A 17,034-nucleotide genomic window follows, 5' to 3' on the forward strand; every position below is an offset into this window, starting at 1 on the left:
TCAGATGGTTAGTGCTGTTATTTGGAAACTCCCCGCGCTGGGTAAGATTCGGAGGGGTCTGTTTGGCAAGGACAGAAGCTGCTAAAAATCAGCGCTAACAAATGGGAACCGGCAGCGCGGGGCACATGAGAACTGAATAGTGGAAAAGTGTGGCTAGAGAATATTACCTGGGCAGTAACATCACGCACTCAGACATGAGGAAGCTGAAATATTAAGGATAGTTATGTGTTTTTTAATGTGGTTGCGCCATTAAGGACTGTATCGATTGGTGTTTTTATGGCTTCTTTTGCATTTGGTGATCAGGATGGGCGATTGTTTCCTTCTGCTGTTCAGCCTCACTAACTAATTTGTGTTCACTGTGCAAATGCTGTTCCGGAGAGGGAATCAGTGATTTCCTCGCGCCCTCATGGCCCCCGTGTCACTGCGCTGCTGACGTTACTGACTCAGCGCCGCCATCACGGGCCTCCCCCACGGCGGCCGCCATTGCGGGCGCCGCTCCGGCACTTCCGGTGCGGGCGGCGGAAGTGCGCGCGGAGCCATGGCGGCCGTGGACATCCGAGGTAGGAGCGCTCGCCCGCCGCGGCGGGACCGGCCCGGGCCCGGGCCCTTGGGGCCTCCCGGTCGAGCGGCGCGGGCAGCGCTTCGCCGCCGTGCCCCGGCTCCCCCCAGGCCCCGCGTGGGCCGAGGCCACGGGCGCCCTGGCTGCCCGTCCCCAGTTTAAGCAGAGGCTGAACCCTTCTTTGCCACGGAGTTCCAGCCTTTCAGAAATCTGCGCTTAAGGGGTTTCCTGGAAGGGAAGCCGTCATTGGGTCTCTGTGGCTGCTCATGATTTCATGTTTGGTTTTGCTTCTTCTGTACCAAAGTTGCTATCGTATATAAAGATTCTGCTTTTTTCTCTTTAAACTTGAATTAACTGATGCTCAGCAGTCATTCCCTGCTGAACCTTTCACATTACTCTTTGGGACTTTGCTGTTCTGGTGTTGGAGCATTGTGGCATTTACCACTTGTCCCTTCCCCCCCCCCCCCCCCCCCCCCCCCCAAAAAAAAAAAAAAAAAAAAAAAAAAAAAAAAACCCACCAAACAAACAACCCCCACACAGCTACTGATATCCTATGCATTTTGATAAGACCACAAAACTCTTCTGCCTCTACTTTTTTTTTTTTTTTTTTAATAATTCCTGCAGTCCTCTTTGCTGCTTCTAGCAGCTTTTCTGAAACAGCTGTTTGCAATATTGGTAATTAATGACAGGAGTGCTGTAAGCAATTATTAGCTGGTGTGAGAATCTTCTCAATCACATTCATTTAAGGCCCTTTAAAACATCTAAGGTAGTTCAATACACTTAGATTTTTGAGTATAAAAGCCATCTGCTGGACTGTCTGGGCAAAATGTCCAGGTACAGCAAGTTGTGTGCATTGCTTTCCTCATGTCTTCTTTTGCCGTAGTTTTCGTCTTCTTTGTGTTTGAATTGTCTTGCGTGGGACATTCATAGCAGGTGGACAGTGCAGTTACAAGCACTTAAGTGTATATGTGACACATATTCCACATAAATAGAATGTTCTCACACTAATAAATGGAAATACTCCCTTCTCCCTAGGAACAAGAAGCATGTTTGGGTTCTGTCTGCTTCAACTCTTTGTAAGAGAATAAAAATCTTGTAGATCTTGTAGTTACTTGCACTTAGAAAACAATAGTTAAGGTTGGGTTTTTAAAGTTGGGTTACCCCAACTTTATTCTTCAATTTTTTGATCTATTTATCTGTGTCTTTTTAGTACTGTGAGCTTAACTGAGAGTGCAGTCTTGTGATTATTAGTCATACCAATAAAATGTTTCTGTGTTTGAAATATGGAAAGGGATCAGAGCAAGCATGCAACTTTGGGCTGATTTTGCCTTTGCTGGGAAGGAAGCTTGTCTTTTAGTTTTGAAAAGCATTTAGGATATCATCAGTACCACCCTAGTTTAAATGTCTAATAGATTTTACTTTTTTGTTACTGAGATTCTCATTTTAGAGAGAAAATAGTCTGTATGAAATAACATGAATGCTTCAAGACATTTTTTTTCTTGCATTTTAAGGAAGAGCTCGATTGGCAGTTCTGAGATTGACAGGGCAGAGTGATTCATTCTTAGTTTTTCTGCATTATTCCTGGTTTGCTGAGCACATGGTATCACTTTATTAGTGTTCATAAAGCAAGCTGCTCTTAACGTAGGAGCTGACATTTTGCGACTGATCTTTGAACATGCAGAACTGCCACAAAACAAAATATTCACAGAGGAATGATGAGTGGAAGTTCTGGATATGCATATAATGCATGAACATAAGGGAGTGGTTCCTGTAGGAAAGTGATTCATTTTTTTTTCCATTCATTCTTCAAAGACTTTGCATCACATTTGCTTAGAAAACCTGAACAACATATGCCAATGTTTTCTGCTTTCTCAGTTATTAGGATTCTCGTTGTTGTTTTTGTAATTTAAATTGCTTGAAATGTATCTAGAAATTAATCCATCTGGTGTCTTTGGTGTTAGCTGTTTTGTCAACCCTAGAACCAGTCTTGACACTCGTTTCTTTGGTCTGCATTTGACTTTGGCTGCTTATGTGTGTGAGGAACCTGATTTTGCTGTGTGTCATAATTAAATCTAAGGAGTTTAATCCAAATGTTGCTAGATGTGTAGGAACTCAGCTGACATGTAGCAATTTGTATTTATAGAGTGTATTTCAAATTAAAATACTTACATGGTTTGGTTTCTGTAATATTCATCGCCGTGCAAAATAAGCATTTTGCCATTGGCAACTTAAGAAATTAACTGTAGAGCTGGGAATAGAATCTCTTATTCATAGCTTTGGGGAAACATTCACCCAGAGGTGGCCTCTTTGTCTGTGGGGGACTTGCTTGCTATGGATTTCATCTGCAGCAGACATAACCGTCTTCAGAAATAACAATATTGGTTGCTGTTACATCCAATATACATGTTTCTAAGATGCAATGTTATTAACAACTCCCTTATTTTGTTTCACTCAGTAATTTGCTGTTTGTCTTTAACAGAAGATAATACCTTGCTTTAATTAATAGAACTCTTAATATAATATTATGATAATATTATACAGTTATTGGAGCTTGTTGGTTCCCTTCTTTCCCCCTCCACCACCCTGCTGGCATTCTTGGGACATAATCGTGTACCAGCAAAGTGGAATAATAACAGATTACATTGTTCATCTACAACAGAGCTATAGTAAGTCAAAAGATTTGATTATTGTTTGACCTCTGTGAAATGCATTTTTGAGTAGAACTGGGTTTTGTGCTGCAATGTTCTGCTTTGCTCCCGTGCCATAAGAATTAACTATTTACTTCTGGAGATTTTCAAGCCATTTGTTACTCAAAGGATGTTTCTCTTGCCAGATAACCTCTTGGGAATTTCCTGGGTTGACAGCTCCTGGATCCCAATATTGAACAATGGGAGCGTGTTGGACTATTTCTCAGAGCGAAGTAACCCTTTCTATGACCGAACATGTAACAATGAAGTTGTCAAAATGCAGCGGATGACCCTGGACCATTTGAAGTAAGTTGTTAATTTGAAACCATTTCTAACATTGTGTTTTTCCATTCCCTCAGAGGCTTTGATGGTCAGATGGAAACGTACTGGGAAGCTGCTTCTATTCTTTGTTTTTTAGCCTTGCAGAGTGTCCAACTAGTTAGATATCTTTTACTTCCTCTAGTACCATTTCAAAGAAATCATAGCCATGAAATTGAGATTCCAGTAGATCACCTTTTAGATACTCTCTGAAGCTGTCTTTTTTCTCAACAGAAATTGAATATTGATATTAATAATGTATTCAAATCCTTTTCCTATGATGAGTGAGGTTTATGTTGGAGAGTACTTTATGTTCACAAACAACTGATTAATGATTCCATATCCTACTGGCTGTGTGCCATAATTGGTATGGATATTCCTCCAAATAGCTAGCTTTTTAGTATGAATAATACAAGTATTAAGTGTTTTAAGTACACATCACAGATGTTGTCTAGTGAGATTGCTGTGTGTGCAGGTTAACTTTCTTTGCAGTTTCCCATCTGCGACATGGAGTACAGCTCAAATGTATTGGGAGCTATTTAAAAATGTGACAATACACCAGGCAGTGTGCAAGTTAAGCTACATGCTCCATGGCAAAATTCCTCTTACTTGGATGTGGTTGCAGAAAGGCTTTCACGTCACATGCAAGCACTATTGTCCTTTGTTTCTTTATTTGAATGACAATCTACCATGGCAGAGACAGAAATGTCATCTTTCTCACTGTTTATTCTTTTATTTATTTGTCCTACCTAAAAGTTTTTGTCAGGTTATTTTAACTTGCCTTGTATATGCAAATAGCTATATGTCTCTATTTACTGCACATTATAAAGTAGCTTCCAAAGAATCAGAATTTTAACCCATCCCTGTCAAGATTTTTGTAGATCTTCACATCCCACGACTTTTGCTTTGAGAGGAAGATGTTTATTCTGGTTGCTTCTTTTCCAGCCAGATGATTGGAGTGGAGTATATCCTTCTTCATGCTCAAGAGCCCATTCTCTTCATTATCCGCAAGCAGCAAAGGCAATCTCCAACACAAGGTAAGGTGTCTCAGGTTTTGTCACTGTTGGAAGGCTGGATGCTTATTCTATTTTATCTGTTTCTAACTTATGTGTAAGCACTTGTGGTTCTCCTCTGGTCTGTCTTTATCTCAAATCTCACTACACAGATATAAGGTTTTATACAGGAGGTAGGTGGAGATATTCTGCTTTATGGAGTAATGTGCATCCTGCTATTGGATTGGACAGGAATTGCACTCTTGTGGTGAAATGTGAGGAGTGAAAAAGTGCTGCCATGTATTTTGCTATGGTAATAGCAAAAATTGGTAATAACATTCCTGTCATGTCATATTGTCATGTTAGAGTTTCCAATGTAATTATTTAAGTAAAGGAAATTTTGTGATTGATTGCCTGGGGCTGATGAGATTAAATTAATTTGTGCTAATCATCTGAAGTGACTAGGATGTGATTTTATTTCTTTATTTTGGAAAGTCATGATTTCCATTGGTTACAGAGAAAGATATATTTATTCATCTGGTTGCATTATAACTTTTTAAAATTATTATGTCTTATTTCTTCCTTTAGCTGCAGTTTGATTAGATGGCTAAGTAGGATCTTTTGAATAAAGGAGGAGATTCTTGCAGGAAAAGATGACATAGTACTACAAGATGCTTGTGTTTTGGTTATAAATCTGAGATCTAGGTGTTTTGGAGACATTAGGGAATCCTATGATACTATTAAAGAGTAACACTGGGGTCAGTGATGGCCTTCCCAAGTTCTGAATGAAATCACTTCATTTTTTCTTCCCTTTGCATTCAACTGGATTCAATGTTCCTTTCTTAACCTTTAATTTACCTGTGCATGTGTGATTAAGGAGAGCTAGCAAATTTCTATTGTAATTGGACTGTATTCTGTATTTACTGCCCATACATGTAAAACACTAGGTTATTTTGGAGTAAACCTTGCAGAAATCAAAAGCAGGGTTATTGCTAGTAATTTTTTAACTTTTTGCTTAGTAACTTAGCTCTGCGTATGAAGCCCAAGTCCTTCCTCTTGTATAGCACTTGGGCTTGCGTAGCAATGCAGCTTGTTTCCTCGTGTCAGATAATGACCTCTTTCCATTTTAGCTCCATACGGAAAAAGAGCATATACTGCTGCTTCTTTGATTAGATTTTCCAGTTGTTTGTAAGACTCAAATCTTTAGAATCTAGATTTTTAAAAGTAAGTATAGAAATACTGTACATCTCCTAGTTTCTGCTTTTAGCACCTTTTTGACTACTCAGAGCAGAGTTCTGATTTCTACAACACAGATATTTGTGGTTTTGACACAGTATGGTCATTTGGTGGAACTTAACTGGAACGTGTTTAATAACATTTTTCGCTGTGGTCCCACAGCTTAGGCTAGATCTTACTTGTATCACTTAGTTTCTCTTTGTTCCTTGGCTAATTTTACCCATATGTTCGGCTTTATCTTGAAATATTACCCTGAGACATACTAAGTATTGGGTATAAAACTTGAAAACTCAGGAAGCTCAAAGCCTTGGTACAGGTCTGTCTTTTGATTTCTGGGCGTTTGGGAGGGGAACTCTTTATTATTTTTATTACTTTTATTTATTACTTTTATTATTTTTATTACTTTTATTATTTTTATTATTTTTATTATTTTTTCTTCCCTGCAAATCTTAAGTCAACAGTTTGAAGTGGTTAAAATCTGTATGTGCAAAGACAAAGGACACCTGTCTGTCTAGGTGAGTGTTCTGTGAGGCAGTAAAGTTGCTGTTCTTTACCTTTTTTTCCTCCCCCACAAAGCGATACTGAAAAGGAACTTTCTCCTTTCAGGAAAAGGGAGTTGGTGTTCTAATCTGCACCCAATCTTTATCTCTTTGTGGGTAAAGTGTGACTGAAGGACTTTCACTATGAGATGAATATTGTAATTTTTACTGTAGCTACTGGAAATAAAAATATGTGCTCTTCAACATTTAAATCCTATACACTTTTTTTTCCCTCCCCCTTCTACAGTTATTCCATTGGCTGACTACTATATTATTGCTGGTGTGATTTATCAGGCACCTGACTTGGGGTCCGTCATTAACTCCAGAGTTGTAAGTGTTCTTTTGTGTTCATTTAGACGTGTGTCAGTCTGTACCTGCTTTTGGTGGCTCTGCACCTTGTTTCAATCGTTCTTGTACTGTTTCGAGAAAAGGTCTTGGATAGAATAACTTCCACTGCTAGTTAACATGATGAGTATCCCATATGGAAGTGTGGTGCAGTGTGGTCTAAAGGGCAGGGCACTGGTTGTGTGAGGATGAACGGATATGAACAGCTGAAATTGTTCTTCTAGCCGTCTAATACGAAGTTCAAATAATAAGAAGAAAACTTTTAAATTACATAAATATATATGAAATGACAATGACTTAATTACATTTGCTTTGGATTTTTTTTTGTTAACTTGGTAATTTTCTTTAGATTCAAAATTCAGATTAGATTTTAATTTCTTCTTGTATCCTAGTGAAATGCTCTGTGTATTTTTTTATTTTTTTTTATTTTTCTTTCTCAGTTTAGCACTTGATCCTGTTTAAAATATTACATTCTTGGTCCAAAGCTAGCTGCCTTGAGTTCCCTTCCCAGAACAAAAAATGAATATAGAACAGATTTTTTTTTAATCTTTGCCTACAGTAATTTATACTGTACTTTTGCTTAAAATTCTGCATATTTTCTTATGTTGACTTGTTCTGAAAGCTCACTGCAGTGCATGGAATTCAATCTGCTTTTGAAGAAGCTATGTCCTACTGCCGCTATCACCCCTCCAAAGGCTATTGGTGGCATTTCAAAGACCAGGAGGAACGAGGTAGGAGTCCCAGGCCCCGCTCTGCTTTTGGGCAGGAGGGTAACATGCACATAAAGGAAAAGCTTGCAGGTGATACCCTGGGAGTGTGCAGAGGAAGTCTGGGGAGTAGTGTCTGTTGAAGGGTAGGGTAGGAAGGGGGTAGGTCTGTTTGAAGGATAAGTTAGTGCTTCCCACGAGCTTGGAAGGAAACTCGCTCTTTTGGAGCTGGTGGAGTTGACACTAAGGTGTAGATGGGAGGTAAGAAATGGTGAGCCCTGTGTTAAAGAAGAGCAGGACATTTCAACCCATTGGGGACTCAATGAACATTTTCAGAAACCAAGTTTTTCATGAAGTAAAAGTAATTCTAATCTGTCTGCTTCAAAGAAGGAGGTCCTGATGTCAAGTGGGAATTAGAGATGGGAGTTTAGGGGGGAAATTGATGCCAACTTGTCACACAACAAAGAGCTGGTAAGAAAACAGAAATTCTTAAATAGGTTTCTGTCACATTTTCTGTCTTTTACAGAGAAGGCTAAACCAAAAGCCAAAAAGAAAGAAGAACCAAGTTCTATTTTCCAAAGGCAACGAGTAGATGCTTTACTTCTAGACCTGAGACAAAAGTTTCCACCTAAATTTGTTCAGGTATGATATTTATAAGCCACAGAATTATGTAACTTGGAGCTTAAGAAGGTCAAAAATACTTGAACAACTGAGAGTGCGTGGGAGTTTGGCATGCTTGCTAGAATGGTGACATTGGTTATATAATGGATCTTGAAAGTTGAAGGCTTTGAGTAGAAGATGGAATTGCCCTCTGCAATTGTGAGTTTAAGACCTTGGCAAAACTACAATAGCAAATTTTATTAGAGAAGTTCCTCATTTATGTGTAGAAGACAAACTTGTCAGCTCTTGGATTTTGTAGCTATTGCAAGTTTTCAGTTTTGTGAGCCAAATGGAACCAAGAGCCGAATGAAAGCCCAGGGAGTGTGTGCTGGTTACTGCTTTGATATGCGGGCTTGCTGGTTAGCGTGCAGATCCTCAGCACTGCTTGTGGCCGCCTCTGCATCCGCCCAGCAGCTTTCTGCTCTGCCAGGCCCTCTGCTGGGGAGCAAGGGCCAATGCTCACAGCGGCTCTCAGAACCTTTTTAGCCTGCTGAGAGGAAGAATTGGGAGATTAGGAAAGACTGGCTACCTTTTTTCCATTAGTGTCCATTTTAAGGGGAAAACTGCATGTTTAGAGAAGTTATTTGTATTTTCTTTAAAATGCATTTAGTAACCAAGAGCCCTCAGTTTTACCTCAACTCTTGTTAAATAACACACTGCCTGTATTGTGTACCTAAGTAAATACAAGGGAGTTAAGAATATTGACTTTGGCTCTTCTGATTTTTTTTTGTTTGCTTGTTTTCCACAGCAAAAGCCTGGAGAAAAGCCCATCCCAGGTAAAACTCTCTTATATCAAGATTCTAAAAAACAAGTTATATATCGCTGTGTTTTCCATTTTCCCCATGAATTCCTTTTTGCTACTGCTGAGGTGGTTAGCCTGGTACTGTGTATTTCTGCAGAGTGTTAGATAGGATCAGAGCTTGGTGTGGTGACCAGCATGAAGTTGAAAAATGTGTATTATATTCTTGATGAATATCAAGGATGAAAGGCCTTGCCCTTTTCATCTGTTAAAACTGCATTGCCTGAATGTTCAAATGCAGGGAATGCTCTTGAAAGTAGAAAAGGGGAAGGGGTGCTAGAGGGAATATCTAGGTCAGTCCTGTATCCTAATGACTTTGCCTAGTGCAACGAGCTTGGGAGAGTATGTGAACTGATTATAAGCAACCTTGAAGCAGTAAAAGGCTAAGCTACCTTTCCAGTGTATTCCACTCTTAATTTCTTTTTGTTCTTACTTATTAAGTGGATCAAATCAAGAAGGAACCAGAACCAGCCCCTGAAGCTGTCAAGCCAGAGGAGAAAGAGACTGTAAAGAATACTCAGCAGAGTGCTGGCACTAAAGGACCTCCTGAAAAACGAATGAGACTCCAGTGAAGGAAGTCATTGCACATCTGCATTAAATCAGTACCTGGAAGTCTACAGGAGATTCTTGCTCCTTTCCTTAATATTTAAGCTCTTCACCAAGACTATGAAAGTTTGAGGAGTGGAGTCCCTGTAACAACTCTTTCTGTAGAAACCTATTACAGAACTGTCAATGGCAGGATGTGAGCTGCTTCAAAGAACGTGTTCTCAGTTTTCACTCTGGTTTGCAAGCTGACTTCTGAGAAGGGTTTTTACATTGAGGTATATTTTTCAGCCTCCCGAAATCGTTACAATCCCCTGTGTTTTGGTTTTCTATGCTTAAAAAAAAACCACATGCTTTGATCAAGAACAAGTCTTTTCTTATAAATCAAATCCTGGGTGCTAGGTTGCCTTCCTTAAATCCTTACTTTGTTAGTGAATATGGCGTATGTACTGGCAGAAAAATTTCCCTGGAGATCAGAATATGTCTGTTTTGAGGAAGCCAAATTTAGCTAAAGAATTTAGGCTAATATAAATTGCCGTGTCTTTAGTATGTTTGGAATGCAGATTAAAGATTAGGTAATCAGAGGCTCAAATCAATGTAATTAGATGTCAAACTGCTGCAAGTTTCTAAATGACACTTTTTTTATTTAAAGATTAATGACAACTAAGCTTTTCTCTTAGAATAAAGCTAGTTTTTGTCCAAGAGATGCATGATGACATAAAACAGACTGAAGTATCTTGCTGTTACATGCTTGCCATGGCTACAGTTTTCTGTTAGTAACCCAAAGGCATGCTGTCTCAAATTCATTGAATGCATCCTCTGTGCTGCTAGCACCTTCTTGTGCCATCTAATGACCTTTTAAACTTGAGGAGGTAGGAGAAGAGAAACATCCCTGGCAGCTGTATTCTTTGCCTCCTTGCTATGATGCTTATACAAGGTACTCTTTGGCTTGCGGAAAATTTTCATCCATTCCTAAGAAATGCTTTGTTTCTTTTTATGCAGAAGGAGTAGAGCCATCCTTGAAAAAGCTGTCTGCTACTCCTCTAGGTCCCCAAACTTTTGCTTGTTTTGCTGCTTACTTTGTAATATGCTCTAGTAAATAGTAGAGTGAGGAAAAAGCATTCTAAATAGTAGACAAATATAAATAAGGAAACAGAAAAAATATATTCAGGCAGCTGTGTCACATTTATTGTGAGGTTATAGGAGGCATTTTCACCTTGTTCTTCACTATTTCACCTGTTCAGTAACAGATGAAGAGTTGTGACAAGGTTGCTGCTGAATGATGGGAAGACCTGTGCAACTCTTGTCCTGCAATGCCAGGCTGTGACAAATATGTAGATAAGCAAATGAAAAAAAAAATAAAAATGAGAGGAGTTAGGGAGGGGAGAAGGAAGAGGCAAAAAATAAAGCAGTTGGAGAAGCTCATGCTCCAGATATTGATGGAAGTGGGTAATATACTCGGGTGATGCCCTAAATCAAGTGAAGATCGAGAGAGCAGTTATTCAGGAATGCTCGAAACAAGAATAATTAAAATTCAATATGAATACATTTGGAACAAAAGGTTATGGCTTCCAATGTGTGTCGGGGGACTTCCCATGAGAGCAAAGGTCCCGAGGAGCACCGTAAACTTTGACACTGGTGGATGAGGGCAGCAGCTCAGCAAGGCAGGGGAGGGGTTACCCAGAGCGCTGAGATGGTCCCTGCCTGTGGCACAGTGCTGAGTCAGGGCTGTGCCACTCGCACCACTCGTGTGCTCTTTGTTTGAGGAAGCTAGTTTGCAGTCATAGGCAGCCATAGCAGGGCTACCAAGTCAAACGTGCCGTAATAACCTTTAAGAGGTGTGGAGTTTTCCTTCTGGTAATCCCTCTTTACATGTGTTTGTTTTATGATAGCTTTTTAATTGCCAGATCAAACTGTTTTCTTCCAGTGTTTTCATTGCCGTATAATGGAAATCATTTCTTGCTCTTCCCCACCCCCAAAAAATCCTGTGTACTTCTTACCTGATCTGAGTTCAGAAGTGGAAGGCTCTGCTGATCTGAGCACAAATGTCTTGTTGCTGTGACCTTATATACTGAAGAACTTGCCGTAGGTGCTCAGCAATGTGTTAAGAGCTTCATGATGAGACAAAAAAAAAAAAAAAAAAAAAAAGCCCAGCCATTAACGCAGTGGCAAAACCCAAATTCTTTCTTCTAGTCCAAACTATATAGTTGTACGTAAATGAACCAAGGAGGGGAAGAAAGGTAGTACACAGTTTCTGGAGTCTGGGCATATGATGCCTTGAGCAAGTTGGCAGAGTGATTTAGTAGGAGTTTTTTATAGCCCAAGTCAGGAATGGTCACAGAGCAGAAGCATGAATTTAAAAATAGCACTACAGCCACTGCTCACCCAAAAAAAGATGATATAATAGGATTTTTCTCTTACAGCTATAATGTCCCAAGTTACATTATTTCAAAGGCAATCTGGCATAGTTCAAGGTCTTGAATACTTGAAAAGTAGAAAATTATTCAAAAACTTAAAAGCACAAATGAGAGAATTTACAGGGGAAAGAAAAAATGTGGGGAGGTTTAAAGCTTTAAAATTAGTAGCAAAAAAAAGTAAAGCCAAATACAGCCTGTGACTTTGGTCACTCCTAGCCAAAACACTAAGACAACTTCAAACAGTTGGAGATATGTAGAAAAGTGCCAGAGCATCAATTATAATCCATGTATATGTTGGAGGCTGTGGTCATTGTGCCACGTTTACTGTTCCTGATCTAAACCTTCCCTGCAGCTGTGTAAAGGCTGCACGGCGGGTAGGGGTGCTCAGGTGGTGATGGGCGCCTTCAATAACTTGGCACTTGCTGCTCGTCCTCCTGAGGGACGGGGCCCCTTTGAGCCCATCCCAAACACCTTGTCGCTGCTTGTGCCGGCATGAGGGTCACCATGTGGAAGCTGCTGCGCAAGGAGGGGCAGGAGAGGAGCTCTGTGACAGAGAGGAGCACCTTGCAACTGGGAAAGGTAAGGGCTGTGGCAGGTTGGATTCCAGCCAGGAAGGGCTTTGGTAGGAGGTAGGTAAGGTGCTGGGTACCTTGATAGAGATACCCAGCAACCATGGCGTAGATAGGCTTTATGCTCTTATCCTTATTATATTATCCTGTGTCTGCACTGTTGTATGGAACATGGACCAATTCATCCTTATTTCTGTTCTATTTTTTATTTTGAAGTTGTGCCTCTAGCCATAACAAACCATTTAGAAAGGCAATGGGAAGCACTGTGTTCCCATACCCAGCATTTCCATATTTTTTCAGTTAGGACCCAGTTTGGATATTTGGATTCTTCTAAATATCCTTTTGAGCTGAAATTCTCTATTCCTGATCTCTAGTTCTCACAAATAACCTTTTAATAAAGAAAGGGGTGGTGGGGGGAAAGTGATCCAAACAAAAGCCAACCTTGGGCGATGAGCACAGGCCTTTCTTTCCTCCTAGGGTCTACAAGGGGATATGGGGCCTACAAGTGTGAAACTTGGCGAGGGACTCCCCCTTCCTGGACACTCCAGTGCTTGGTAGGGGAAATACCCATTATTTTCACAACGAGGAATACTAAAGGCTCTGCGTGCGCCTTGCTTTAAGCAGGTGCCCAGGAGAGCTGGCCTGCTCCAGGCACAGGTGGTGCTATGGGGCGGATGGAGCCCCGGTGCCGCCGGCAGCATGGAGCCTGGGTGCCGCGGGGCGGGCAGAGCCGGTTCCGGTGCCGCTGGTCACAAAGGCGGGAGCGGCGGGTGCCGGGGCGCCGGGCAGCGCTGCGGACGCCATGGCGGCGCTGCTGGTGCTGCCCGTGCTGCTGGGCCTGGCGGGGCGCCCCGCGGCGCAGGACGAGGCGCCCGGCTCGCTGCGCGTGGCCGCCGCGGAGGTGACGGTGCCGCGGCGCCTGAGCCCCCGCGCCGGCCACGACCCCCTGGCCCTCTCCTACCGCCTGGAGGTGGAGGGCAGGGTGCGAGTGCTGCAGCTGCGGCCGCGCAGGGGGCTGGTGTCGCCCTCCTTCACCTTGGTCACCTATGGGGAGGACGGGACGCGCTGGGACGACCAGCCCTTTGTGCCGCAGGACTGCTTCTTCCAGGGCGAGGTGCAGGGCAGCCCCGGCTCCCTGGTGGCCCTCAGCACCTGCTGGGGAGGCCTCCAAGGGGTGCTGTGGGTGGAGGGCAGAACCTACGAGATCGAGCCCGTCCCTGACGATCCAGCCTTCCGGCATGTCCTCTACCGCATGGAGGAGGCCACTGATGCCGCGGGCCCCACCTGCGGCCTCACTGAGCAGGAGCTGCAGCACCAGAAGACCTTGCTGCCTTGGCTGCGGGCTGCACGGGTGCAGGAGGAGGAGGACACGCTGAAGGGCTGGTGGACACACATCAGGTACGCGAAGCTTGTGGTGATCGTAGACCACGTGCGTTTTCTGAGGTCGGGTGCGAATGAATCTGAAGTCTTCAAGCTAGTCATGAACGTCATCAACATCGGGGACTCTCTCTATGATCAGCTTTCTGTCCAGCTTTATCTTCTGGGGCTAGAGATCTGGACCAAAGGTAATTTCATAAATATTACTAATTCTGTAGGCAAGGTGCTTGCAGACTTCAACAAATGGAGAAGGACCAATCTGACCCAACGGATACACCATGATAGTGCTCACTTGTTTGCATATCAGAGCTTTGGAAAGACCTTGGGATTGGCATATCTGGGGGCCATATGTGACGAGCACTGGTCATCAGCCGTTGAGTCCTTCACTAAGAGGAAACTGTCTACAGTTATTGTCACATTTGCCCATGAGCTGGGACATCTTCTTGGGATGCAGCATGATGATCGAAGCTGCAAATGTAGACGTAAGAAATGTATTATGTATGAAAGTGAAGCTAACACCGATTCATTCAGTGACTGCAGTTACAGAAACTACTTTGACTTGCTTGGGACTACTGGAGGCTGCTTGCGTCAACCACCAGCGCCTGGCACTTTCTACACCCTGCAGCATAAATATTGTGGGAATGAGATAGTAGAAGACGGAGAGCAGTGTGACTGTGGCTCAGAATTAAACTGCAGAAGAGACCCATGTTGCCACCCAAACTGCACGCTGACTCAAGGTTCAGTTTGTGCCTCTGGAGAATGCTGCAAGAGCTGCCAGCTCCTTCCAGCAGGAACTCTCTGCAGAACGAAGACCGACGTCTGCGACCTGCCCGAGTACTGCAACGGGAGCTCCCCCCGGTGCCAGCCAGATGTGTACGTGCAAGATGGAGCCCCGTGCAAGGACGGTTCCCATTGCTATCGAGGGAAATGTTCCTCCCACAGCAAACAATGCAAGAATCTCTTTGGCAGAAGAGCCAAGGCTGCTCCTACGGCTTGCTTCAGAATGCTAAATACTCAAGGTGACCGTTTTGGAAATTGTGGCATTCAAGACAATATTCGATACACAAAATGCAAAACTGAGAATATCCTATGTGGTAGGGTCCAGTGTGAAAACATATACAAATTGCCATATTTGCGCAACCACATAACCATAATCCAAACCCCTGTTGGAGATAAGAAGTGCTGGGGTATCGACTATCACGTAGGGATGCCTATGGGTGACATGGGGGCCGTGGATGATGGCACGCCGTGCGGGAAAGACAGGCTCTGTATCAACAGGACGTGCACCAACGTGACCGTGCTGAACTACGACTGTAATGTGACCAAGTGCCACAACAGAGGCGTGTGCAACAACCGTAAGAACTGTCACTGCGAGTACGGCTGGGCCCCTCCGTTCTGCGAGCTGGAGGGGCTCGGGGGGAGCATCGACAGCGGACCCCCTCCGGCCAGGCAGGTTTTCCTCAGAGCGAAAATTGGAATAGCAGTCCTTGGGGTTGTTGTTCTCTGTATCCTCCTAGCTACTCTTATCATATGTTATAAACGGCAAATAGCAGCGTTGTTTAGGAGGTTAGCTCGATTCCACAGGAAAGGACCGGCAGTTGCTCCAGATGCTGGAAATCCCAGTTCCTGACAGAGAACACCTGACACGAGCCCAAGTCCACACAGAGCACCTACTGACAGGTCAGCGAGCTGCAGCTTGGGACGCCCAAGAAGGAGTTGCCAGCAGCACTTGAGCCAAGGGCTGCTGTTCCACCAGAACAATCGAACACATTCTGATTGCTGTCATCTCATGAAATGTTATCAAACTCAGAATATCTGTTATCTTTGTGCTAAGATAATAAATGCAGGCAACAAGGTATGCTGTTCTTTTCACCTTGAGCTCTTAAACGGAGGTAGTTGGGCAAACAGAAGGTGTGGCTTTATGCTCCATGTACCTTGACAGTTTACACAAGCAACTTTCTAAAACATATATGAAGAACTTCAGCAATTTCATACAGTTCATCCAAGCGTCCCTCCATTTTACTGTGAGATGTTTGTGAGCATCTTGCTTCTGTCATTCAGGAATAACCAAAAGGAGAAAAATCTTGCTCTTGCAGTCTTTATTCAAATTCACATCAGTAATACACACTCAAGCAAGAAAAGGATATTCCAGTGAGAGACAGGTACCTATAGCATAAACCTTTCCACTGGGCTTACCATCTTACAAAACCATCTTGGGTTTGATAAAGCCCATCTTGCCTTATGGTGCAATTTCCTTGCAAGCTATCACTGAATGTGTCCTTGAAGACAAGGAGTGTCTACTAGAACAGAATGATAAGGAACATTTTTTTTTTAAACAAGAGATAAAATCTACCTAAATTATACAGAAGATCTAGAAATAACATTCACTAAGTATTATTACAGTAGTGTCAAGATTCCTTGACCAGATGAACATAAAGAAGCATCTTGGTATTTCTGATGGCTTACCAGACATATCCTACATATCCTACTCTATTGAAATATGGGGGTGCAAGTCTAAGTTCAGTTCCAGTCTTTGCAGTTTTCACCTTTCCCTCCAATTTTAAATGTTTTTTTTTTTTTTTTAATATTTTAAATGGATGTGAGGGGCTAGAACCATAACTTCTTTATTTAAATAGGAGCTCTCTTTTTTTTCTGAATTGGCAAGTGTTAAGAGATAATGAAGGCTGGTGAGTGTTGGACACTTTTAAAGATCTGCTCCCTTGTTTAGGTGCTTATTTAGAGATCTGGAGGACTAAATTCAGCCTGAAGTAAACCATTACCCATTATCATCTCACAAGAAAAGGCACAGATATGGCAATTTTACCCAGAAGGATCCTCTTGCTTCAGCAGTGCTTGCTGATTAATTCTAGAAATTATGCACCAACGTATACCTTGACCAGATGCCATGTCCCTTCCCCTTATAAGGCCTCTGCCCTTACCCAGCCTTATCATGCTGAGATTCAATCAAACTTTGACTAGAAGTCATTCTGCCCCACATACTAGGGAAGGAGTCCCTCCTCCTAGAACTGGGTCAACGTCTCAGCTGCTTGGGCACGGAAGAGGCCACCTAAAAACACTGCTGCCTCCCTTCCTGGAAGGGGAGGTCAGTCTATAAAAGTCTATTATAGATTAACCACTCTCCGTATAGACTATTATACAAAACAATTCTGGAAAAGTTGTCTGATGGTGATGGTGCATGCACCAGGACAGCAGGGCATGCACTCTAAGCAGCCACTAAGATGTGGACAATTGCAGAGGCAGGAGAAGTCGGGAGCTGGCTAGGGGT

The 17,034-nt window shown here is 42.6% G+C and overlaps 2 protein-coding genes across 2 annotated transcripts; both read left to right on the forward strand.

Moving 5' to 3' along the window:
- Positions 1 to 517: 517 nt before the first annotated feature.
- Positions 518 to 10,087, forward strand: MED6 (mediator complex subunit 6). Its single transcript, XM_026038591.1, has 8 exons — positions 518 to 560; positions 3,393 to 3,552; positions 4,510 to 4,601; positions 6,579 to 6,661; positions 7,299 to 7,407; positions 7,910 to 8,025; positions 8,792 to 8,819; positions 9,284 to 10,087. Exons 1-8 carry the CDS (start codon positions 539 to 541, stop codon positions 9,412 to 9,414), a joined length of 741 nt encoding a protein of 246 aa, XP_025894376.1. The 5' UTR covers positions 518 to 538; the 3' UTR covers positions 9,415 to 10,087.
- A 3,086-nt stretch (positions 10,088 to 13,173) lies between these two features.
- Positions 13,174 to 15,583, forward strand: LOC112946688 (disintegrin and metalloproteinase domain-containing protein 20-like). The gene has a single exon (XM_026038590.1). It carries the CDS (start codon positions 13,174 to 13,176, stop codon positions 15,376 to 15,378), a length of 2,205 nt encoding a protein of 734 aa, XP_025894375.1. The 3' UTR covers positions 15,379 to 15,583.
- The last annotated feature ends 1,451 nt before the right edge of the window (positions 15,584 to 17,034 follow it).

Source organism: Nothoprocta perdicaria, unplaced genomic scaffold (assembly GCF_003342845.1).
Source record: "Nothoprocta perdicaria isolate Ctin4 unplaced genomic scaffold, notPer1 scaffold_213, whole genome shotgun sequence".
Taxonomy (NCBI): domain Eukaryota; kingdom Metazoa; phylum Chordata; class Aves; order Tinamiformes; family Tinamidae; genus Nothoprocta; species Nothoprocta perdicaria.